The sequence below is a fragment of the Ptychodera flava genome, chromosome 10, assembly GCF_041260155.1.
Source record: "Ptychodera flava strain L36383 chromosome 10, AS_Pfla_20210202, whole genome shotgun sequence".
Lineage (NCBI taxonomy): Eukaryota > Metazoa > Hemichordata > Enteropneusta > Ptychoderidae > Ptychodera > Ptychodera flava.
The window spans coordinates 11,528,986-11,555,331 of record NC_091937.1 but is presented as its reverse complement, the minus strand read 5'-3'; the positions used below and the strand labels follow the sequence as shown (position 1 = coordinate 11,555,331).

The following is a 26,346-nucleotide window of genomic DNA, read 5'->3' as shown; positions in this document are numbered from 1 at the left end:
CTGTTCTCTGACAATGCTTTAACTCAACCTCTGTACGCCCATCATTGTTTTGGAACATAAACCATGACTTTAGCCATAAAACTCAGTCCAATAAAATGAGCGTTCCAACTGCGTCACACTGCGACAACCATGATATCAACTTACTCCATTGAATTTAATAAACGATATAATACGCACAAAAGACTACAGGTAAAAGATCTTTTATATTTATCCTCTATCACTTAAAGTAGGAATATTTCCCTTTTTTACAAATTACATTAAAAAACAAGGAGTTTTTGCGATCGATTGGCTTAAAAACTGCGTCTGTTTATTGGTCACCAATACCATAAAGACATTACGGCAAAGCTAAATAACTCCCAACTGACTTACAAATAGTCTGCACGCTGAAAGGGAGTCGAACATCTATAACAAAATATTTCCCAAGAGAGAGTCTCGCCGTATCGGCATTGTATACTTTAAGGAGTTGTTGCTTGTTTGAATGAGCCAATCATTTCTCTATTACACTCCATTCTTTCAAACGTCCAAACAGTGAAGCCTCAACAGGTTTGCGAAAGGGATTAGTTTGGGTTTTTTTCATTTACATAAACGGCCAAGTTTAGAAGTTAGATGTTGACCGTTACAGCAAACAGCGTCAGTAATTTGTTGCATTTGAATGCGTTACAACGCGGTGTGTAATTACAACTGTGAGATGGCTCTATTACCAGTTATTAAAACTCGTAATATGTGAGGATTAAAATGACGATGGCAGCCAATAGCGACTGATATGATACCGCTTGTACTATGAGAGCGATAAAGATCATTTCTGTACTGATTACAAGACATCACTGCTATTCTGAATAAAAAACATTGCAAGTTGAACATGCATATAAAAGTGGCATTGAAACAGTAGGGGTACTTCAACTCATGAAAGGTGAAATGTGAGAAAAAAAACAGTACAGGGATGTGATAACAGTACTGCGATCAGTTGGAATGTAGTCGCGTTCAGCCGATCATTAGGTTTTTGCATCAAACAAACAGGTTCTGAGTGTCGGAGTTATGTGTGTGAACTCAGTCCCTCTACCACGATGGAAGGACTGAGGTGTGAATTATAGTACACGGCTCTGCTTCGCTTGCTCCTTTCTTCAACTGACCGCCGTAAACAAAGACAAGCCCTGATGAGAGATGTTTCCATAAATCAAACGGCTGCAATCTACCTGATAGATTCGGCTTTCATGCTCGGGTAGGGTGATTTAGGACGGTATTCTGAACTCGTATTGCCCTAATCGCTACATTGAATACACTGATATGGTCACCAGGGGTCGAGATGTCGACATTTGCTGAGCGATAAGACATTTGTCTGTTGATATGGTTACTCGAGACTTCTAATTACTCCTTGGCAAAATCAAACCCCTCCGATTCGTGAAGAGTCGAATCAACACGTTATTTCAAAATACTCTCTCTGCCTTGTCATTTTGCCATCTCTCCTGTGCACCTACCACTGCAGCGGCCGCGCGACAAAGAGACCCGGACTTTATTTGCTATATAATTGACTTAACTGATGATGTCCCGTCGGAAACTCAAGTGGGCAACACAACTTGTAAAAGCTTAACCACAAGTAAGGAGAGCTATGAGTTGCTATTTTTTTTCGCTGGTGGGCGATACATCGGCATTTTGGAGCACCAAAGGTCACCGCGGCCTGTCGCGACCCATTGTAACAGTCTCCCGAGAAGGGGACGTGATGAAAATGGCTTGGAGCCAAACACGCACAACAGAGCCACTGTTTTCGCCATCTACATCACTCATTTCAGTGTAATTGTTATACCTTCAAAAATCACCGTTGGGCTTTATGTGTGGATTTTCTCAAAAAACCCTGAATCACGCAACTGAAGACTTTAAGCAGTCATTTCTTGTCTGCCAAGCGGCGCTGACATGCGCTTTGTTTAAAGGTCACTGCATCGGAATGTGCCTAATTCCTACAGGTGAACACAAACTCTTTTTATTTTTATTTAAAGGCACTTGACGCCAAGTGAATCGTTAAACCCCGAAATTTCTCGTGTTTACAACAATCTCGCCGCTCACCCACTCAAAGTTGTCATGGCATCGGGGTCACGTGAGGAGCAACTACCAATCAGGCCAGCCAAACAGGGGAGGATTAGCAACGGCAGGGATTTGAAGGGTATAAAAAGCCCCCTCTCTGCGTTTGCGCCATTACAGCGTCTTACTACACCGTCAGATTAACGGTCAGCGTAAGCAACGTACTGAATTTTCACCCAACGCCTCATCCAGACCTAACAACCACAAGTCAACATGGTAATGTAATTGCTCGATAATTTGTGTTCTTTGCGTTCCTTTTGAACGTTGGGTTTCTTGAACTTTGTATGTCGCGGACGTGCATAACGTGTCATTCGTTATACACTTTTATAATACTTTTGAGGAAATCATAATCTTTGTTTCAAAGTGACAATAGTTTGGAGTAAGTGGAATTGGCTTGTAAAGAATTCCAACTGAATGAATATACACATCTCAGGCTGTCTCCGACTCTCCTAACTTTGAAAGTTGTATTTTTGTTCCAGCGTGAGTGTATCTCCATCCACATTGGTCAAGCAGGTGTCCAGATCGGTAATGCCTGCTGGGAGTTGTACTGTCTGGAGCACGGCATCCAGCCTGATGGTCAGATGCCAAGTGACAAGACCATCGGTGGCGGTGACGACTCCTTCAACACCTTCTTCAGCGAGACCGGCGCTGGCAAGCACGTCCCCCGTGCCGTCTTCGTCGACTTGGAGCCAACTGTAATCGGTAAGCGGCGTATCTTTTTCCTTAGCGAGTTTAAATTTTCACCCACACAATCTGCGGCGGTAAATGAGCCTCATCGTGTTCCAGGCCAATGGCAGAGAACTGTAGGCGCTGCTCTACATAATAGGGACAACAAAAAAATATTTAATTACCCGCTCTAATACCCGCATTCTCAGGTGTCTAAAACTATAAAAACACCGTTTACGTTTACCCTGTCATCTAGATGAGGTGCGTACCGGCACATACCGTCAGCTTTTCCACCCTGAGCAGCTGATCACCGGCAAGGAAGACGCCGCCAACAACTATGCCCGTGGTCACTACACCATTGGTAAGGAAATCATCGACCTGGTCCTGGACAGAGTACGAAAACTGGTGAGTGAAAGATCATACTGAAATAATCTGTAACTATCGGGGATAGTCATGCTCTTCATAAGAGAAACAACAAAATCTAAACATTGAATTGGAAAGGCGCCTTTTTGACAAATAGCTGTGACGAATTCTGTGTGCATCACCTACACCGAAAGAAGATTTCTCTGAAATATTTTTGATGTTTGACCAGCGGAGACTAGGTGCGCTAAAATTGCAGGTATGCATATCATTTCAAAGGCAAATCTTAATCGCACCTGCTTTTAAAACTTTCCTGACGGGCCAAATTGATCAGTTGTTTTGTTAGAAACTTGAAACCCTCACATAACGACATGTTTGCTATCGCGACGTACCTATGAGGATTTTGGTAACATTGAAACGGAATGCAAAACCATCGCAGCATCTTACAGTTGTCAGGACGAGGGCTTACAAACATTCCTTCACAGCCATGTACAGTATTGTGGCCAGGACACATACAACATGAACACGATTGAATGTCAACATCTTAGTTTGCGAAGTGGCTTTAAGATTAGAGTTTGTTTGCGACCTACAGTTAATAGTTTCTGAACCTAGCAACTGCGAAAATACTTCAGTTAAAGAATGAAAACACACTGAAACCCAATTTTAGGCTATCATCATTTGAGTGGCGGGCAAGCGTGTCCATTCTATAAGACGTCATGTATGATATCTTAAAGTGGTTTTCTCATTTCTATTCCAGGCTGACCAATGTACTGGACTTCAAGGTTTCCTACTTTTCCACAGCTTCGGTGGTGGTACCGGTTCTGGATTCTCTTCCCTGTTGATGGAACGTCTGTCTGTTGACTATGGTAAGAAATCCAAGCTGGAGTTTGCCGTCTACCCAGCTCCACAGGTCTCCACTGCAGTGGTTGAACCCTACAACTCCATCTTGACCACACATACCACCTTGGAGCACTCTGACTGTGCTTTCATGGTTGACAACGAAGCCATCTACGATATCTGTCGTCGTAATCTTGACATCGAGCGTCCGACCTACACCAACTTGAACCGTCTGATTGGCCAGATCGTCTCCTCCATCACCGCATCTCTGCGTTTCGATGGTGCCCTCAACGTCGACTTGACAGAGTTCCAGACCAACTTGGTGCCCTACCCACGTATCCACTTCCCACTGGCTACCTATGCACCAGTCATCTCTGCCGAGAAGGCCTATCATGAACAACTCACCGTTGCCGAAATCACCAATGCTTGCTTCGAACCAGCCAACCAGATGGTAAAATGCGACCCACGTCACGGCAAGTACATGGCCTGCTGTATGTTGTACCGTGGTGATGTTGTACCAAAAGACGTCAATGCAGCCATCGCCACCATCAAGACCAAACGTACCATCCAGTTCGTCGACTGGTGTCCAACTGGTTTCAAAGTGGGTATCAACTACCAACCACCAACCGTTGTACCAGGTGGTGACTTGGCCAAGGTACAGCGTGCCGTCTGCATGTTGAGCAACACCACAGCCATCGCCGAGGCCTGGGCTCGTCTTGACCACAAGTTCGACTTGATGTACGCCAAGCGTGCTTTCGTCCACTGGTACGTGGGTGAGGGTATGGAGGAAGGTGAATTCTCCGAGGCCCGTGAAGATTTGGCAGCTCTGGAGAAGGACTACGAAGAAGTCGGTGTCGACTCCGTCGAGGGTGAAGGCGAAGAAGAGGGCGAGGAGTATTAAAGTGGAATTTTGACAACCGAGATGACAAAAAAAAACCAAGTAACGATCTGAACTCCTGCTCGAAGATGTTTGAACTCAAATAAGTGTGGTTTTAAATCATTGTAGTCCCTCTAAATCTGAGTGCGTGTTCCTTTTCCCAGTTCTTCGCCATCTTTACACTGTCCCCAGCTCCTAACCATTCACAGAACACACTAGACGATGATGAAGAATAGACATGTTGACCTGCTGTATGAGGTCAAGTTCGTTTATCTTCTCAGAGGTCACTGTGGCATAATTCCGATATCTCATGTATTAGACTACCTTGCCACAATGACAACAACAATGTAAACATCAAATACACAAACTGTACATAAAATCGCCCCTTTTTGTATTTTAAGTTATAACTCTGTGCCAATAAAAAGTCTTGCTTCTTGCAATACCTATATCATACCGTGTCCTCTCAGTGTCTTCTTTGGGTCACCAGGTAACATAGATTTAGCTGTCTGGAAATTAATTTGGGACAAAAACTGTCCAAGGCAGTAACATGAGAGCATTCCAGAAAAAAGTTAACATTCTAAACTTGAAGGGTTAACTTTTGATATTCGTCAGATTTTGATTTAATATTTCTGTTTACCAAAGCATTGATATTGATTGCCACAATTTGCAGTGGTTATATCTAATTGTTTGTGTTGGAGAGAGAGAGAGAGAGAGAGAGAGAGAGAGAGAGAATTCACTTACATAATTACTTTAATCAATTAATGATTCTCGCAAATCAGTTTGTATATACTCTAGTGAAAGTGCTAGTGTTGAGATAGTTAAGTTCCCACAGGTTACAAGGTGTCCAACTCGTATTTCGACAAACTCCATTGTGTTTTCAAGTCACCATCTAGACTCCTCACTTAAAGGCCCTAAGCTGTAACTTTTACCTATTTTTACCTATTTTTTTGTTAATTAAAACATCTTGAATCGTCAATAAAATATGTCCAGTTCTTGCAAAATTATGTATTTTGGTAAAAATAAATCGTAAATTACCTCCCCCAGCAGACGCACAACCGCTAAAAAGTCAGCCGCGCCAAGCGCCAGATTTCAAATTCCATAGCCTATGTTTACACGCGGCAGGGCTGTCACGTGGTAAAGATCGCAGAGAGTGATGACGTAGATGATCACGCGAGACCTTCGATATTTTGCGTGAAGGAGAAAGACGTGCCTGTGAGGTCACGGACCACTTGTCAACATCAATAATGGAGAAAGGCGTAAGTAAATTACCTATATAAATACTTTCGTTGTCTTCGATGTTACGGAGTGGGCGGAAGCGTGCATCCTTTGTATTGATTTTGTAACAGATTTCTTTGGCAAGCCGGGATTTTAGAAGTCTATAGCAATAAACACTTTCCAGCTGGTTTTATTTTCCTGTGTCGCGGTGCGGCACCAAACATTGTCCGTGTATCATCACCAGCTATCGTGAATTACGTTTCCATTTTTATTTGGGGGGATTCATCTAAATTGTCAAAAATCGTAAAATTGTTTGGAATACCATGCTCTTTGAGCGAGTTCTTTCTGTCGTTTTTCTTTGGCTGTTGTTACTGAACATGTAGAACATTAGAGCTCCGAACCCGGTGAGTAAACAGTACTGTACTACTACTAACTGTAGTGTCTGTACGCGTGGACCCGGGAGCGCGGTCTATGCATGTGGAAACACATGCTAATCGATTGGGCACACAGTCCATGTAGCCGACAATGAGATGCAAATGATATGCGGTTAAGGTCTCCTCTACTAACTTTCAGCTGGTTGCTCACTTTCTATCGATTGCTTTCGAGCGATGGTGTTTGCCCAGACTATTAATCTCATAAAATACACATTTGATCCGCATAATTGCTGCTCTCGATGATCGACGACGGTTGAAAGTTCATAGAGTGACCGTGATGTCGGCACAGCAGCCTGAGCACGCCTGCACACATACATCGAGATCGCGAAGGCACGTACAGATGGATTCGTCTTTGACACAGGGTAGGGGCCGGGCATGGAGGAAGGTCTATGTGTATGGTAGGGGTTAGAATGAAAATGAACAAGGGCTGATGTATTACATGCGAATCAAAGCACTGGTATTGTTTTTAGGACTGGCATTGTTCACTTTGAAAATAAAAGAGTTCGATTTGCATTACATTGTGAGAGAAAAATACTGTCGAAAACAGTCACCTTTTATCATGTTATTTCACTTGTCTCAGATATTTTTTTCAATACATGGAACAATATGCCCCAGTTCATGACTTGTAATCGAGATGGTGGTTGGAAAACAATGTTGATATTGGATTCCTTGTTGTGACATGGTGATCTATTGTCTTTTGTGCCAGGACAGTAAGTTCAAATAATACATTTGAAGGGCAGAAAATGGCTGGAAATGCACAATCCCGCAGTCGACTCAGTGTTTTGTTGAAGATTTTTTTTCTCTGGCACTGTGGATTTTTGAAACCAGCGACTGTTGAACTGAATAAATGCTGTTTCTGTATTTGAAAAAAAAATATCTTTGCCCAAAGTACAACCGTAATGCTTTTCGGGGGGAGGGGGGTAGCGGGTGTGTTTTTGAGTCAGCTAACATTTGGACCAAACAAGTAGACAGCTGTTTCTGTAGTTTTTATAGAAAATGTTTATTTATTGACCAAAATTCTATCTTATGCCATTTTTTTTGTTGCTTTTTCCAGGTGGAAGCATTTTGAGCCCACAGACTTTTTCTTACGTGGAAGCAAGACACTGCTGTTGTTCATCATTTTTATACATGACGTTTTTCTTTATTTACAAAAGAGCTAAATGATGTGAACAAAGTGTATTTTTAGGAATGTAAATAAAGATATAAAGACATTTTATTTTTCCTCCTTATCCTGTTAATTTGCTAGATTTTTTTACATTGATGTTTAACAGTATACACATGTTGACTGGCCATGAGGGTAACAGCATAGTGAGGGACTGTGAGTAATCCCCCAAAAACAGACTGTTTCCCCGAGGCCAAAGGCCCAGGGAAACATTTTGTTTTTGTTTTTTGGTTTTGTTTGGGGGGGGGGGGTGAATCAGAGTCCTGACTGGTTAAAGAATTTTGCTGTTACCCAAAAAGCCAGTCAATATGTGTTTTGCAACACATCCAGCATTCCACATGAAGCAAAATTGACTGATATAAATCAGAGTGTGTGACTTTGTGGAAAAACGTGAATGCTACAGACTCCAGGCTGTGATTTTCATATTTTACTGGAAAAATGGCAAATATACTTACAGTGCAACTAAAGACTAAACAAAGCATTTGTTGAACATGTTACCTTGGTGGCACTGAAGGTAAGTGGCCTAAAAAGAATGTCAAGAACACTGTGCTCTCACCGTGATTAGCTACCTAACACAAAACACAAACGTGTTCATCCCAAGTATCCCCAACCGGTCTTCACCAAATATCACAGTAATAGGTACCTCATGCATTTTTCAAGCATCAACACATATATACACTGGACAGATGGATACCTTTTGCATATGCTCCTCTATCATACATCCACATATCAAGGTAAGTCAAAAATAGTCAATGACTCCCTCCGCTTCCATACAGTGACAACATATTTACACACAAGCTGAAAAATACGAAAATGACCCTTGTAGCTGCTGAAATATCTTGAAGTTGATAAACATGAAGTCAAAAATCACTCAAAGGACACCAGAAAATTTGGAGAAAAAACTTGACTGATGACTGTCCAAGAAAAAACAGACCTACAGCTGTAATGGTTGAACGAGAATTAGATATGCACATAACAAGTGAGATAAATACCAAGTCATCTGTACCGGGTGTACCTATTGTAAATGCTCAGACATTGATTGAAGGACGTGAAAGGTCATATGAAGGTTATCCAACATCTGGTTTGAAAGTTTTGGTCCCATACTGGTCATCATTTTCAAACAGAATGCAGCTCTGTAGTGCTATTGGGTAGCTTGGAATTAGGCATGCCCATATTTACTGAGATGCACAGGTCAAGGGTTACCCAAAATTTCGGCAATAACTTTTGGTCCTATATTATTCCATGTCAAATAAAACCAGATCCCTGACACGATTATGTAGCCTGAAATAAGGTACCTGGATGTGAATAATGTCAAGGGTCACACTGAAATTAGGGGATAAATTTTAGTCCTTTACTGTGCCATGTTCAAGGGAAAACATGACCTCCAGCACTTCATTTGCCTAGAATTAGGCATGTGCATATTTTAAAGCTCAATAAGCTTTATCTTTTGGCTATTTTTTAGAACTTTTTTTTTGTGGTTTCCTTACACTTTTCTGCATTGAATCTCAAAACTTTAATTTAATGCCAAGTATTTAGCATATCAACACAACCTATATATAAGTATAATCTACATTGTTATTGTTCAAAATTGTACTCAAGTCCGGACTATAATTCATTTGTAAACAATAAACAATGATTACTACACACATACAATCTGTGCTGACTACAAGAATACTCGAAATTTCAGCATGACAGATTACAGTCAGACACAGAAGTTGATATACAGAAGCAGAATACTGAAAACTTGCCACAAGTTACAGCTTCAATGAGCTGCATAGGTAAGGGATCACCCCAAAATTAGGAAATTAATTTTTGGCCCCATAGTGGTCCATATCCAAAAGAAAGTTGATTGCTTACTCTGCCGGTAAATGCAAAATGAGAATATGGTGTCTCTCCTGCACCATGGAGGTAGTAGGAGCTCCATGCCTGCACTAAGGTACTGGCTGTGGGTCAAAGGTCATAAAAAATAATGGAAAAATCACTGAAAATAGAAAATTGCAGATATCATCACAAAATGACCAAATTTACATAGAGGCTACCTAAGGTAACTACAAAGTAAAGATCAACTCAATCTGGCCAACAGTTCCGAAGTTTCATGATTTTTACCACTTCTGCCTTTTTTCCCTCATTTGATATGGACGGATGGATGGACATATATACATACAGTGATGGACATTTTTTCAGCCTATAAGAATAGCTTCCTTTGCTATACATGTGGCTAGTATGGAAGCTAACACTTCAGGAAAACCTAAGGAAAGCCTGAAAGTCCTACTCTATCCAAAAAACATGAAATGTAAATATTCCTAAGTGTTCCCTGATTGTGCCATAAGAAAACTGGATTAGTAGAATCCATGTTATGTCCATGTGGTAGTATTGCACATATTTGCCTCGTTAGTACTGCTCATGCAAGAAGTTGAAAATTTGTCATTCATAAAGCTACCTCATACCATGTCAAAACATTGTGGAAATTCACTGCACATGAGTATGTCACATACATGGGAAAAGTTGCCATCTTTGAAATTAGCACTACAGATGTAACTCTCATAATACATGTGTTTCCTTTACTTTTGTCTGTGTGTCAACTACATTTCTTGTTCTACTCCCTATGCATAGTGAAATGCATACAGTTATGGTTGTAATGTTGTAATACACATTCTCATTATTGAAGACTGACATCCAGATTGAAATTCAATATTCAACAACACTGCTTGCTACATAATATACACAGATTGTTGACACCCTGACTACTGAGTGTTTAAACATGCTTGAAGAAGTAGAACAAGAAACTGTAGTTGATTGACACAATAGCAAGACACGGCCGATGACCTAGTGATGACAATGAGAGTATTGGTACCTGAATGTGTACATAAAAGTTACAGTTCACTGTCTTTGACCCAACTGTGGACAGAACTCCGTCTAAGCATACGTGAGTAATGGCTTTTGATGAACACAAATGAAGGCAGATGAAAAGATGTGTCCCCTTGCCCCAACACTTCATCTGCATAGACTTAGATAACCCCTGGCAAACCAGTTTTCTCAGTCCCTTTATTTCTGATCTACCTTGGAGTTTTGACATTTTTTGTTCGACACACTATACTTGGCAATAGCTCCTCTATGTTCTTTTGATTTCTGTTCCTGAACAATGGAAGCAGTAGGTGGTGGTGGTATTGCTGCCAGATGTGAGGATATTCTCCTTGGACCCTGTAGCTCCATCTTTCTTTGCATACCCTGATGATCTTGCAGCCTCTTGCAGGATTATCTTCTTTACGTCTCTGATGTAAGAGTATGGTTTGTCAACCTTTACTGGTGTTGCAGACCATCTCCCACTCTTCTTGTTGAAGTGTCTGTGATACCTAAAACATTGATAAATAATTTATTGATGAAACTATAAAGAATATTTATGATTTTGGCTCTATCAAACAGGTTCAGCAAAACTTTATCTCTTGTATCATTAAAATAATATCAGTGTGGAAATTATTTTTCAACCGTGAAGAGTTTACTTGATAAACGGGGGAGGGTTGGCAAGGCTGACATGTGACTGGTATTTTGGTTGCCCATGAAAACAATCACATTTGTGGAAACATTTACAAAGTTGCTCATTATTGAAGCAATCCAATTCATTTTAACAAGTTTACATCTCTAACCCATTAATTTCATACTGTAGTTTATAATTTTGCAAAAAGCATAATTACTGGCACTTTTCGATAGAAACAATTTTAGCACAGGTACTGTTGATTCATTGACCCTCTCTTGGCTGCATTTACATACATGTTGTTTTGCACTTGATGTCAGGATAGACAGGCTGTAAGGTGTATCTCAGTTGCTCAAACAACGGAAGACTATGTTCCTGTCTAATTTTACAATATAACTCACATCATTTCACCATTTCTTGTCTTTCTCACTTCTCTGTTGTGGTGTACATTGTGGTCAAGAGCAGCCAACCTATTTCCAACTCTATATACTGGTGGTTTGTAAGCAAACCTCTTTGCAGCATACATTAGAACATTTTGTTGAAATTGCTCACGTTCAGCTGTGTGCCTGGAAAATGAAGAATGTGAAACAAAAATTGTAAACGATAACACTTGACATGTCACCCCCTCCAAAGACATACATATTCAGATATAAAGACCTAGTAGTGGCATTTGTATTTCAGCTCACATCACCATTTTTATAGATGGCAACAGATGATTTACCACTCAATTATGATATCTTGCAAGACTTACATACATTGTAATTACACTAGCAATGGGTTGCCAGCCAAGCAGTACAAGTCTTTGAAATTGGAGTGGGTGCAGAGTTACAAAAATTGTAGCTTTTCTGCTGTATTTAGTGCAATGGGCCAGGCGCTGTTTGTCCTGTAAACATGTCCATGAAACTGCACAGTCATGCAAGGTCTCATGAGATTCCGAAAATGGTTTATTGGAGCTGTCAGGCCACAGAAAAAAAAGAATTGGTTCTGGCCATGGCTTATTTCCAAAATTGGGGAGGTGATGTGCATTTATTTTGTATTTGCTCAGGTCAGTCAGTCGGCTTTCCAAACGTGTTCAACAGTTCAAATTAATGTATTGTACATAATTCTGGAAGGTGCTGATCAGAAAGAAATTTATTTTTTTTTGCTCACTAGACTGAAATACATGAGTGTCATATGTATGTTTGTACCAAATCTATGTAAGTATACATGTACTAGTATTCATGGATGGACATGTGTTCTTGTATATCTGTTGGTCGATTACAAAAACTTGAGAACCACAGCACCTTCCATCTTGTGTACATGTGCAGATGAACAATGGTTTGAAGTGAACTTGTTCAAATGAACTTGATGATTTCAGAAATATGCAAATGAGTTAAAGAAGTTAAAAATTGGTCAAATGTTTTGATCACAGAAATTGGTAAAGAGTTACCTTTAGAATAGCATTTTTACTGACATACTAGCACTCCTTTTGTTATGAAACGGCCATGCAACAAAATCTGGCAATGTACATAAATGTAGTACATTCAGATGACACTGCTGATGTCAAAATATCTGTCATCATTTCAAAATTACATGCACACTATTGTGCAGCAGCCTGATTAACACCTACATTAGGTATGCCAACATTGAATTAGGGTGATTTCAAACATTTGAGGTAGGGTGGGGTGAGGGCGTTACGATGTCATGTTTTACATTATTACCTGAAATTCAGATAGTATGGAATCTTCTTCAGGAGGGTTTTGTCCAGAACAATTTTTCTCAGGGCAACATGAGCTGGGCTATCGCTTTTCAACCACTCTCTCTCTCTTTATCATCTGTAAGGGGACCATGGTTACACTGATTCACACCCTCACAATACGGAAGTATCCATGAATGTTCACCACAAACATGGTGCAACACTCCACACCATAGTCCCTGAAAAAATGAGATACAATATGCTGCTACATTAGGTGCGTTGAATTACTTTGTAAATGTTACTGAATATTCAAGTTTACTTGACTTAGCCAGTTTTTCTAGTGTTACATGTAGTAGAATTAAGGGAGCTGTTGTGACAATTAAGCATCTGTCCACCATCAGTATTTCAATGACACAAATACGTTTTCTATACATATACTTGCAGTTAGTGCGGAGATTCAAAGTTTGCATTACTTACATTCTCTGAATACTGTCTCTTTGTGATCTGCCTTCAAATCATGTGTTACACGTTAATAATGTTTACACAAACAAATAAGATACTTACCAGAAACTGTTCATAGTTTGATGCATTTTTACAACAGTGCCAAAAATGGTTTACAATATCCTTGCTCCACTTCAGGAGTAATCTGCACTCCTTGACTTGACCAGCCTGAAATACAAAGTTTTGAATGTTTTGTCAACAACGCGATCAAGTCATGAAAATACTTTCAAATTTCTAATGAAGGTCAGCAGACATTTTGCACATGACAAATGGCTTACAAACTTGCCTTCCATGCCATGAGAAATAAACATGATATACTAGTTAGGACTGGGAAGATTTTTGTGTCAATGGCACTACATTCCAAGTTTGCACAGAATACATGTATTTGTGGAATATATTGTACCATGTTTATTTGGTCTCAGTATTGCTGTAACCAAACAAAAGCTTTAAAGTAACACACACATTAAGAAAATAGTAAAATAGAAAATTGCACATAAAACCACAAATCGGCATAGGCTCTTACTCAAGTACCTACAAGCCAATCATCATACAACAAGACAGTTGGCAAGTTTGATTTCTGACCTCTTTCCCATTGTTTTAGCTCTTTTCTATGTTTTTGCAGCTGGCACATCAATTAGCATGAAATCGTTCCTACAATTTATGACAATATCCAAGTCAGAGTACATACATGCATGCAATGGATGCTGACTGATCCCATAAAAGTTAGCATTAGAATTGATTGTCATAGCATACAAAAAACATAAAGGGCTACATATCAAACTATTGCTCCATGTGCCATGTACACTTACAGCAAATGGGAACAAGGCTTCACTTTACCTTTACTATTTTTTTTCCAAGGTTCTTTGCTGTGTGCCAAATATCATGTGAGTGTTTCAGATCTGAGTTTGTTCTCTCTGCATGGGAAAATCAATGTTTATCATTTTAATATTTTTCAAAACTTAGTTGTTCATGTAACAATGATTAACAACACTTGTCTATGCAAATTTGTCACTTCACCTTAGTAAATAAATTGAAAGAATCTACAAATAAACATCATTCTCAGCATCAACTCCACCATCATCTTCAGTATCACATTCTTGAGTCACATCTAAGAAGTAACAGTTATCTGAACAAAGTAAATACATTTCTACTGTTGAATGCTATGGTCACACGTGATAAACAATGTTAGATCACCAATAGTATTATAATTCAGTGGTACAAGTGTAACTTTGTCAACTCTCGAATTCATATGCTGCTGTATGACTGCAAACATTGCCTGAGTACAACTTCCACTTTTACGCAATACAGTACAGTACATGTATTTTCAAGATAAGAATATAAACTTACTCCAATGGGTCAATGAATGACTCTGACATCTTCTTCACACTCTTTATCTTTTCTTCTTTCCTGTGTAAGTGGAAAATTAGAGCTTCATATATGATAACAAACATAGAAGAGCATTTTGATAGAGTTTACTATTTTGAGAGGGCTCAGAGGTTCTCATGTAAATTGTAATTTCATATACCAGTGGACAGTTACACAACAGTCACACACATTGTGAATATTTGTCTGATATACACCCATTGCTCACGACCGTGCAACATTAACACAGTCAGTTTATACCTCCATGAAAAACAACATTGAACATTATTAAACATTAAAACTTACAGATCTGATTTGATCTTAATGCCTAAGCTAAGACAGAATATCATGAATACTGAGTTTGCACACACTGGATGTATCACTTTAAATGGCTCACTGGTTATGTTCTAACAGTTATAAGAAATCATAAATAATGTTGCATACATTTTGGGTACACCACTATGTCCATCTGTTGAATCACTGCCACTGTCTTCAATCGTAGACATGCCTGTCAGTGTTGTGCTGCCAACCTTAATACTGAAAGAAAACACAATGGAGTCAAATGCAATGCTGACTGCAACTATCAGAATTACTAGCTGGTATGTCTTCCACTACAGCAGCTGCACTCATTATAATACGGGAAAAAATATTTTGCATAGACCTACTACTGATAGAAAGTACAACTTTTTAAAAATTTACCTGCAATCCGAATCCATTGATATTTCAGACACTTCAGGGGCTGATATTTTCTGTAGAGTTTCTTTGTTTGGACCTGGGGTTGACATCATAGGTGCACTTACAGCATTACAGTGGAGGGGGAAACGCTGACAGGTTGAACTGCATAGTACCTTGTGTGAAAAAATGTAAAGGATAAGCCTGAATAATCTCTGTTACCCTATCTCTTCCTACCTCCTTGTCATGTCCTATTTTTCACAGCAGTCGATGCATAAGTTTAAAATACTATGGCAGTACTTTGTGACTCATTTCAGTGCCATGAAAAGAGAAATACACGAAAGTTCACATTTATACGCAAATATAACATTTACATCTGAATGTACCTGCCCCTTCCCCAGCACACACGTTTGAACATTGTCACAAGATGTACATCACCAGTCCCCCACTTTATAACACTCAGAAACAGGGAAGCACTGATTGAATGAAAATGTTACAAAACTGCACGGAGCCCAGCTCCATGGCTGGGGTAACGGCTCGATGAACAGGGTTAAAAAATTAAACTTTGCACTAACAAGATGTGATCTGTTTACGATGCATTCACAGGCACAGGCAGGCAGAAATGGACAATTATCTGAAAAAATGCAAACACAATTTGGAGACTTACCATCACACGCATGTGCGTTTACATGACAAGTTACAACTACTATGATTTTTATCACTGTCCAAAAAGAATCTGTACCGAGTGGCGTTCTAATTATTTGTATAAACTTCGTGGGTTGACGGTCACGATTCAAGTTTCAACCACAGTCCCTCTATCCATGATCCACAGAGGGACTGTGTTTCAACGGAAGTTAATACAATGAACGCGGTTTATACTACACCACATCGCACGTCAATTCATAACAACGGAATCAAGACAAAGGCAGTCATAAAATCGAGGGCATTTTCGTATATTTAATCACAATTTCTCAATACTGTCCGAGCATCGACTTGCATAAAAAGAACGCATCAAATATCATGCCACCAAACAAAGCGACCATCATCATGAAATATCGGCTTAACTTCGCTTATGGACGGTGGGTGTACTTACTGGTCGATCAGAAATCGTGCAACTTCGGCATTTGACTGCAAACTGTTGTCTTCTTTAACTGTCTTCCAGCCATCTATGTCTTCCCAGATATTTATTTTACCAGCATTCCGTCTAGTTTTAGCCTGTTTCTTAGCAGAATCACTAGGTATTCGGCGGCCCGCTGGACGCTAGTAGTACGCTTTTCTGCTGAGCGACGCCATGTTGAATGTGAGTAGAACGGTATGCGCATGCGCACATGAAGAATTACGTAGCATTTCGTGTGTCAACATTGTTGTATTCCAGTCCGGACAAGAATGGAAATTGGCGACATAAAATCGCTCGTTGTTGGCCTATAGTATGCGTTGTGATCCCAACTAATGTGTGACTCTGCGTTATTTGGTAGGAAAATTAACATAAGTAAGTCATCATTGAAAACAAAAATAGGGAAAAAAATGTCAAAAGTTACAGCTTATGGAACTTTAATGAACAAACAAATGTCTACTGCCATCAGCATACAGTTGGGCGGATCGTGACGTGTCCAGGGTCCGTGCCCGGTCATCGCACTAACCGACTCACAGGTAAGAATTGGAAGAGCGTTTAACATGATTTACAACGATAGCGCACAATAGCTAGGGTCAAAGGTTACACAATTTGTGTGTTTGTTAAGCGAAGAGAACAAGAACAGGCTGTAAACAAAATAGTGCAATAGGGTTAACCGTCTCAAAGAGACGTGTTCGACTCACAACAATGGAGGTTGTGTGTGGCGTCGGCTGATCTGTCCTCGGTGACCGATGACGTCATAGACGAAGAGAGTAAACGGTAATCTTCAAGGAAAAAACATCCTTTTTCTGACGGTTTTCATGTCAAGAATAAAATGTTGTTATCTTTTTGTTTTTGCAAAAGCAATCACGTACTCAACATTTAGTATCGCGGAAGCCTTGGTATGATGGACGCGGGAATAGATTTGTATTTTTCTACATACCGTGTATGCAACCTGGTTGAGCAATTATATGATCATTCACATACGCTTCTTGTAGATGGCAACATTTTTTCAGTCTTTATGTGTTCAGCACAGGAGCAGGATAGAAGAAGCTTTGCCAATTTCTGTCTCAGCAACTTTTATGATTCCGAATAACTTAAGTCTGGATTTTCAAATTACGCAAATTGATGACAGACAGCTTCTTTTGACCCTTTAGGTGTTGTCGTGTGAATATTAATTGTACGGTGCAACCTTTCTAATAGATAATGAGGTCGCCGTCCATTGATCTCAGAGTAGCACTGTATCAAAACATAGACAAGGAGAAATTTCTTCTTGTTTGTGATCAAATATAACGTTCTTCTGTTTTGTACATACATGCACACTGTAGTCCGTATGAACGAAGACAAACAGCGCCCTCGCAAGAATTATCAGAGTCAGGTCAACTCACATCGACGGAACGCAACCAAACGGGGTTAGCTTAGTTTCATATAAAAGGGAAAAGGCATGATCTATCAGTTTTTACCATTTAGACAACTGACATGGTTCGCCAGCTCCGCGTCACGCCGCGTGACATAATCGAACATGTTTCAACCACTTATACAGCAACTTCCTACTGTCCGTGATTCAGTAACTTATCCGGTGTAACTATTACAGTAAGGGAATTTTTTTTAATCGAAAAATGTGAAAGGACAGAATTATTTACATAATTCTGGATTGTAAATAATTCTGGATTATGGATTTAAAGAAAAGAGGCGCCATGCCATGTATGTAACGGTAAAATCAGTAAAATGCACATAGGATGAAATTTATTGTGGCTAACAAAGTCACTCCGTTGAGTTTCTTTTAGGGGACCATATAGAAGACGAACAACTGGATGTTGATTTGTACTTAAGGTTTTGCTGGACCCTACTCACATTTGGCTGTCTCCCCTTACCAATAGTGTTTGGCATTAGTGAGTATTGTAAACTGTCATGTCAACCGGACCTTGACGTGGACCCGGGACGTGGACTCCACTCGGAAACGAGCTATTCAGAGCCCTCTACGGTCACTTTAGATAATTTTTGAGCGGTCGTCTTGCAGAGAACATCGTACGCCATCGTCAGTTGCGATATCACTGTAATAAACTAATATCGATACCATCCATCACCGAATATAAATTGTTTCCATTTTCGCTTTCGATACTCAAAATATTAGCTGACACATTGCACATGTGAATATACTAAATATGCTACGGTTCAACATCGAATGAGCCATCGCAAATTTCAAATGAAAGCCATATCCCATCATTATAGATGATACACAAGTGTGCGATTCTTGGACCAGTCTTTACAAATTTTGCATTATGACGTCACTAAGGATGAAAGATGATATCGATGTAGAAACGTTCCAAAACATATCATTTTCATTCGTATCCCGATAGTTATACCGTATAGATAGACTTGGCCGTGGTTGGTGGACATCAGGCGTGCTCAGGCTTCTTTTCCTGACCGTTCGATAACAAACAACATTTCATGAATGGGGATAATTAAAAGACAAACATAAGCTTTCCGTTTAATTACATGATAAAAATGTCTTTGTTCAGTACATTAACAGCAGGCATCGCAATTATGATATGAGTGGACATTGTGAAGTCCAACGTCAGCCGACTGCCGATCGTCGAGCGATAACGTACGCAGACTTAATCAGACTTGTTAATTGTTTCTGTCAGTAGCGAAGTATAGTATGAATAGCCCGATGGTGGACACTCCAGTATAGTTTGAATCATTACCATTCACCTTGGACCTATTCTCGAAGCAGGGTCAGAACAACTTAACCTAAACCTACACTCAAACGTGATTTTTTTTCCATTTTCGTTCTGAATTGATTGAATTTGTTTCTGTAATTATCAGTTTCACACGCAAATAGTCTGTATCCTATTCAGCCATCTCTCTGCGTGATCAAGTTCCGGTCCCCTTCTATTAGTCTGGACTTTTCTGACAATTCCAAGCGTTCACACGACAGTTAAAGGGCCAACAACTGTAAATATAATAACTTCTTATAATTCTTTATAATTTCTTTATTTAGAAAAGAGGAACGTTTGCTTACTCAGCTCACCTACTTTGTTCAATGTTATCGTTGACAAATGGGTATTCTAGTCGTCAAACTAACTATCATCGAACTGCTATAGAATTTCACTTGAAATCTTCGTTATTTAAAAATGATCAAATCAATCGGTTCAAAGAATTACGTATAAAAAGTAGATAAACCGCACAACAGGGTTTTAAATATATCACTGCGCCGTTTGATGATGAAAATCGTTCTATCCTTTAATAGTTTTTGGTCCGTCATGGAATAAAACGTCGGAGTGTCATTTGCAGATGAACACAAAAATTTGGACTGCTGTATGAGAGGCATGTAAAAAACATAACCACAACAAGGGACTATGTACCATCGGGGCAGGAAACCATTTGCTCACCTGACGTCGGGGAAATGGCCTCCTGCCAACGGTCCCTTGTTCGGTCTATTATATACATTGGACATTAAATACATACAGGACTGATTGACAAGTTGAACACTACGTATTTCGACATCATGGTGATTTTAGGAGTAGAACCGAAAGCTGTATATTGACTGACATCGCAAAACTACCGGACAATGCATCAAACGTTTGTACAAAGGGAACTTTTTGATCTGGCGAGTGAATTAATTTCTGATGAGTGAATAATTTCTGTGAAAGCGTAGTATGGGATGTGTGTATGAATCAGATAGAGGACAGCCGGTCAAGTTTGTAGTGATTGTCTATCATTGACCGTGTCTGTTTGCGCAATCAGATGACGCTATATTTTTTACCTTCGTTTTCAAGAAAAATTCCAATTTTATTTCCGTTTATGACGTCACGTTTGATTTCCCTAATTATTACAGTGATTAATCCGTCTTCTATTCTGTAATCTGCTCACATCGCTGAGCCATGAAGAGCTTTGGATGCATTCCCAGCGTTCCTTGCGCATGATAGATCCCCATACGACATCTAACCGAGAAATCCGACTCTTTCTCGAATCGATGTCTAGAGTGACGTCAGTTTAATAAAATGACACTTCCACATATGCGTCCCTTGAAATCTCCAGCATACGTTTTATGAGGAACAAATCAACCTACGTTCTTTTATTTTGTTTACAAATTATGGTTATTATGTAAACGATCGATACTTGACTTGTACAGACATTTTACGATCGCTCAAGATTCTTTGACTCGACTTGGATGGATGGATCCTTTATTTCGCGGGTTTTTCCTTAAAAAGCTAGACGCAGTTATTATCTCTAAATGTTGCAGCTGGCGGCAAAATGTAACGACCAATTTCGTTTCAAGCGCAAGCGCGTCAAACTTACTTGTGAACTTTTCATCGTGGTTTCAACATTTTCCGATCGCTACCTCTTTTTGATGAACACCCCGTTTATGTTTATCTGCTGTGCTCGCAATTGTTGAATGCACAACACAGATCTCTACACTTCAGAGAAACACGGTGAACAAAATTTTCAAAAACATTAATGATGATAAAAAATAACGACTGTACAAACATTTATTAGGTAACACAAACACTGCACGGGATCTAGACATAATCTCATCGTGAAATAAGAAAGCATTTTCCTATTTTTTTATATAGTGGGCTATCTATGTTTTGCTATATATCCGCTACAACGACTTACACTTTTTCGTATGATGCTGTGTGTATTGTTGCGTCATTAACGTATACCGTGGAATGATCAACACAGCAAAGAATTTCAGTCGAGCATTAAGTTAATGTAAGATGTAAAAGTATCGATCTCCGTGACAGTCTTACTCAGGACGTCAAACTCATAGTCATAGCAAAACACAACCCCTTCAGTTCGGAATGACTCGATCAAGTATGACCTCGCTCCGCAAACAACCTTGCTTATCAACAGACTAGACCTAACACTTTGATCATGTTCTAATATTTGAGTTATCTTGTTCGGCATTGTACCTGACGCTTCCCCGTGACAAACAAGGTGCTATGCTTGTACAGTCGTCTGGCTTAGATGTAAATTATGAGATGGCTGGCCCTCTTGCAAGTGTTCATTTTATGTACATCCCTGTCCATTTCTACAGAACATCACTTGGATTTGTGATTATTGATTACTTATTAGCTTTAACAAAAATATTCTCTCTCTCCTCTCTCTCTCTCTCTCTCTCTCTCTCTCTCTCTCTCTCTCTCTCTCTCTCTCTCTCTCTCTCAAATCGAATCATTTTGTATAGTGTCGTTCATAATCACACAGTAGTATTCTTTCCGATTCTCATTAACAAGCGACAATATCAACCGGCTCGTTTTATTGTGTCACAATGTTTTATGGTGGTAGACATCGTTTTTTAAAGTGTATTGGTCGAACGGAATGCTGCCCCTTAAATTTCCCATCGGAATGCACACGTCACTTTGCCAAAGATCGCTCTTATGGTCTGAGTCCAACCGTACATTATAATTGCTGCCATGGTAACAGCAGTCCCCTTCTAGTCTGTACAACGATCGAGTATGTTATTATTCGAAGCAATACATAAATGTTGTGTCAACACCGAGGCACCGAAAACTCATAATTCGGTTTGTGTACTGAATGTGTGAGCGAGTCAATAAGTTTGCTGCGTCATTATTGATGCGCAACAACAGAAAAAGTTTGGTGATATAGTAGACAACCTGAATGTCCGACAAAGATCATATTTTCGATGATTCTCTCCTCCAGTTATGATCTCAACAGCTCTGCAAAAACTCGTGTTTGGTCTATAGCGTTGACAATAAGAACAATACCTGGACCGTCATAAGTACGTCGTAAACACCTTGTTGGGTCGACGACACGAGAGTTTTGTCGATGGTTGCCGGGATGCCTGATGATTACTCTCAGCGGTACTTAAACTTGAATGAGAGTCTCGCATTACATTGCAATAAGTGTCCCGCATTCAATGATCGATTATGAGTATTCCTTTGTTTCACCCGAGTGGACGGCGGCGACTAGAGCTTGGCGTTGCCCAGGCGATAAAAGTCACATGATGCCGAGGAGTAATCATGTGATCTGTATTGTCCAATCACCGCTCTTGAGTCCAGGTTGCCCAGTAACTGATGCCCGTACTACTGTATAAAAAGGAATTAGCTGGAATTATGATTTGTATTCTATCTTACAAACCCGACGTCAAAGCGGTCAACGTAAGACTGTACGTTTGTTTCCAGCGACGAATTTTCAAGTTTAACAACGATCAAGCAACATGGTAAGTATCAATCTTTTACAAAGTACGCCACAAATGAACTTCACAAATGTACTTTCGCTTATCCGGTTCCTTGGTTTCTTCATCGAGCTGCCTTGTAACCCTTAGAAACTAGCTGAACTTGACCACGACGGTACTTTCGATTTGTACTTGTCAGTTTTGCATCTACAATTACTTGGTTCAGCAATTGATGCTCTGCTTGGCAGCATAGCTCATTTTGTACTTAGGTCATGTCATCTGTGTTCCTCTTCGTTTTCACAGCGTGAGTGTATCTCCATCCACATTGGCCAAGCCGGTGTCCAGATCGGTAATGCCTGCTGGGAGTTGTACTGTCTGGAGCACGGTATCCAGCCTGACGGTCAGATGCCAAGTGACAAGACCATCGGTGGTGGTGACGACTCCTTCAACACCTTCTTCAGCGAGACCGGTGCCGGCAAGCATGTCCCCCGTGCCGTCTTCGTCGACTTGGAACCAACAGTAATCGGTAACTATTCTACCAATATAATTCTCATTAAAGAAGATAATTCATTGATCAATATACTCTTCAGTCTGTTCTGTGATAATAGAATCATTATTTTATTACCTAGAAGGCTTAAATTGATTACTTCTGTGTTTGCTCCTCAGACGAGGTGCGTACCGGCACATACCGTCAGCTCTTCCACCCTGAGCAGCTGATCACCGGCAAGGAAGACGCCGCCAACAACTATGCCCGTGGTCACTACACCATTGGTAAGGAAATCATCGACCTGGTCCTGGACAGAGTACGAAAACTGGTGAGTGAAAGATTGTTTTAGTCCCACAACCAAATGAGACAGATATATTGATTTCACAGAGCACTGAAACTCGTGAGATGTCACTGCTTTGTTTGAAAATGCTTATGACCAAAGTTTTATCGAAATTTGCTGAAGTTCTTTCAGTCTCAAATCATGTGACGGCTTAGTCTACTGTAACAAAATAAATGCACGGTGAGATTCCGTGCCACTGATTTCGTAAACTTATAAGTCATTGTTCGGCCAACAATGCTGGTAATCAAAGGTATTTTTTGTATGAGTCAGTTCACAACCAATATCCTAAAATATGTTCACTGAAGGACGGATATTCGGACTCTAAAACTGTATATTCGTTTGGCCGACCATTTATGGGGGCTTATCATGAAGTCTATGGAGTAAATGAAGTTGTATGGGCTTTAATATTTTTGTGAAAATCGGGAATTTTATTTTCGCATTGAAAAAACACAGGGATGGCGGCCATTTTGATTTTCAAATGTTGGTAAATATTGGGAAATTTTCTCTCTAGTAGCAAATCTTTTCCGATTTCCGATTTTTTTTTTTTTTTTGAAAGAGAATGATTGAAAATTTGCTTTAGGAAAATTTGAGCAAAAGTTTCGTTTTCGCGGCACGAACTACCTTAAGCTAGAAAGACAGAATGCTTGCTATTAGATCGGTACTTCAGACAATCACCATCCTGTATTGAGATGCCTATTTTATCAAGGTCATGGTACGCCATTATCTCCTCATCAATGAAACGCAAATACATGTATGACTTTTAGACATCTATATTTGTCTGTGACTTTAGTTGCTAAGCAAAGTGCTGAATACGTCTGTCAATCATAATTGTTTTTCTCAATCTTGAATGACTCAGATCCGGTACAATATCGTAATGTACTGCTAGGGACTGAAATCTGATTCTTCTACAGTACACGTGATGGCGTTGTGCTGAAACAAAAACCCTTAAAATTGTATTTCTCGGAGGACCAAATCGTCAACGGTTTATCAATCGTCATACGCCAACTTCTTAGTTACATCTAAGTTACATAAGACAACCCTCATGCTCAACACTGTTTCACGTTGATTTTATTATTATCAAATCAGACTAGTATCCAGACAATATCCAGTATAGCGTTACATGACGCAATAATATCTTATTTTTCCCACAGGCTGACCAATGTACCGGTCTCCAAGGTTTCCTGATCTTCCACAGCTTCGGTGGTGGTACCGGTTCTGGATTCTCTTCCCTGTTGATGGAGCGTCTGTCTGTTGACTATGGTAAGAAATCCAAGCTGGAGTTTGCCGTCTACCCAGCTCCACAGGTCTCCACTGCAGTGGTTGAACCCTACAACTCCATCTTGACCACACATACCACCTTGGAGCACTCTGACTGTGCTTTCATGGTTGACAACGAAGCCATCTACGATATCTGTCGTCGTAATCTGGACATCGAGCGTCCAACCTACACCAACTTGAACCGTCTGATTGGCCAGATCGTCTCCTCCATCACCGCATCTCTGCGTTTCGATGGTGCCCTCAACGTCGACTTGACAGAGTTCCAGACCAACTTGGTGCCCTACCCACGTATCCATTTCCCACTGGCTACCTATGCACCAGTCATCTCTGCCGAGAAGGCCTATCATGAGCAGTTGTCTGTCGCTGAAATCACCAATGCTTGCTTCGAGCCAGCCAACCAGATGGTAAAATGCGATCCACGTCACGGCAAGTACATGGCCTGCTGTATGTTGTACCGTGGGATGTTGTACCAAAAGACGTCAATGCAGCCATCGCCACCATCAAGACCAAACGTACCATCCAGTTCGTCGACTGGTGTCCAACTGGGTTCAAAGTGGGTATCAACTACCAACCACCAACTGTTGTACCAGGTGGTGACTTGGCCAAGGTACAGCGTGCCGTCTGCATGTTGAGCAACACCACAGCCATCGCCGAGGCCTGGGCTCGTCTTGACCACAAGTTCGACTTGATGTACGCCAAGCGTGCTTTCGTCCACTGGTACGTGGGTGAGGGTATGGAGGAAGGTGAATTCTCCGAGGCCCGTGAAGATTTGGCAGCTCTGGAGAAGGACTACGAAGAAGTCGGTGTCGACTCCGTCGAGGGTGAAGGCGAAGAAGAGGGCGAGGAATACTAGAGAGTTTTCGTCCGGACTCTGACCTCCCTGCTTTCTTTTGTATCTTTTTTCTCGTTCTGGCTTGTTTCTGAAAGACTCGTCATGAATAAAATATTTGTCAACTCCGTCCAGTCACGCAGTGCACCTTCAGCGGAAAGGCAGTCACTTTAAGACTCGGTGTATAAGAACAACATTTCAGGCAGTATCGATGAATTGTTTGTATTGCAAAAGTCATTCCAGATCAACGGATAGTGCTAAATTAAACACTTACTGCAAGTTCGACAGGCTTTGATAGAATTGTGACATCTTTCCAAGCGATGCGAACTACTGTACTATGAATGTTTCTCTCTTCAAACTTTGTTCTTCTGAATAAAACCTTCGGTGCTCATAATGGTTGCTGTGTCTGAGTTATTAAATGAACACTCGCTGTCTTGGGAAAATCACTTCTTGTTTCTTTTATATCAAAACATGAAATCAACATTTATGACGTATGTTATGATGCAAATTAATATGATTTTCTGTGCTATTCCGGGATGTTTTCTTACATTCACTCTGCGTGGAAGGTATTGCGCAGATGTATTATACCATCGACAGATTCCTCATTCATCTTCATTAGTATCATAGCAACAACTTCATTATCATCACTATAATCCTGTCCTCCTGCTCCCCTCCTCCTCAACATCATCACCATCACCGTCATCATCATTATCATCATCATCATCATCATCATCATCATCATCATCATCATCATCATCATCATCATCATCATCATCATCATTACCGTCATTATCATCATCATCATCATCGTCATCATCATCATCATCATCATCATCATCATCATCATCATCAT

The 26,346-nt window shown here is 40.2% G+C and overlaps 1 protein-coding gene, 1 long non-coding RNA gene and 1 pseudogene across 2 annotated transcripts; all 3 read left to right on the top strand.

Moving 5' to 3' along the window:
• Positions 1-25,887, top strand: part of LOC139141996 (tubulin alpha-1A chain-like) — a 48,173-nt pseudogene extending 22,286 nt beyond the window's left edge.
• LOC139141994 (tubulin alpha-1A chain-like) lies at positions 1,983-5,264 on the top strand. Its single transcript, XM_070711776.1, has 4 exons — positions 1,983-2,289; positions 2,553-2,775; positions 2,996-3,144; positions 3,857-5,264. Exons 1-4 carry the CDS (start codon positions 2,287-2,289, stop codon positions 4,835-4,837), a joined length of 1,356 nt encoding a protein of 451 aa, XP_070567877.1. The 5' UTR covers positions 1,983-2,286; the 3' UTR covers positions 4,838-5,264.
• On the top strand, positions 5,632-7,691 carry LOC139142001 (uncharacterized). The gene is made up of 2 exons (XR_011554276.1): positions 5,632-6,069; positions 7,517-7,691. It is a non-coding gene; the product is annotated as an uncharacterized lncRNA (long non-coding RNA).
• Positions 25,888-26,346: the final 459 nt, after the last annotated feature.

Bases quoted from the DNA above. Each gene is read 5' to 3' on its own strand.
- LOC139141994 (XM_070711776.1), top strand. The intron at 2,776-2,995 runs GTAAGCGGCGTA...CCTGTCATCTAG, and splicing joins CTTGGAGCCAACTGTAATCG to ATGAGGTGCGTACCGGCACA. The intron at 3,145-3,856 runs GTGAGTGAAAGA...TTTCTATTCCAG, and splicing joins TGGACAGAGTACGAAAACTG to GCTGACCAATGTACTGGACT.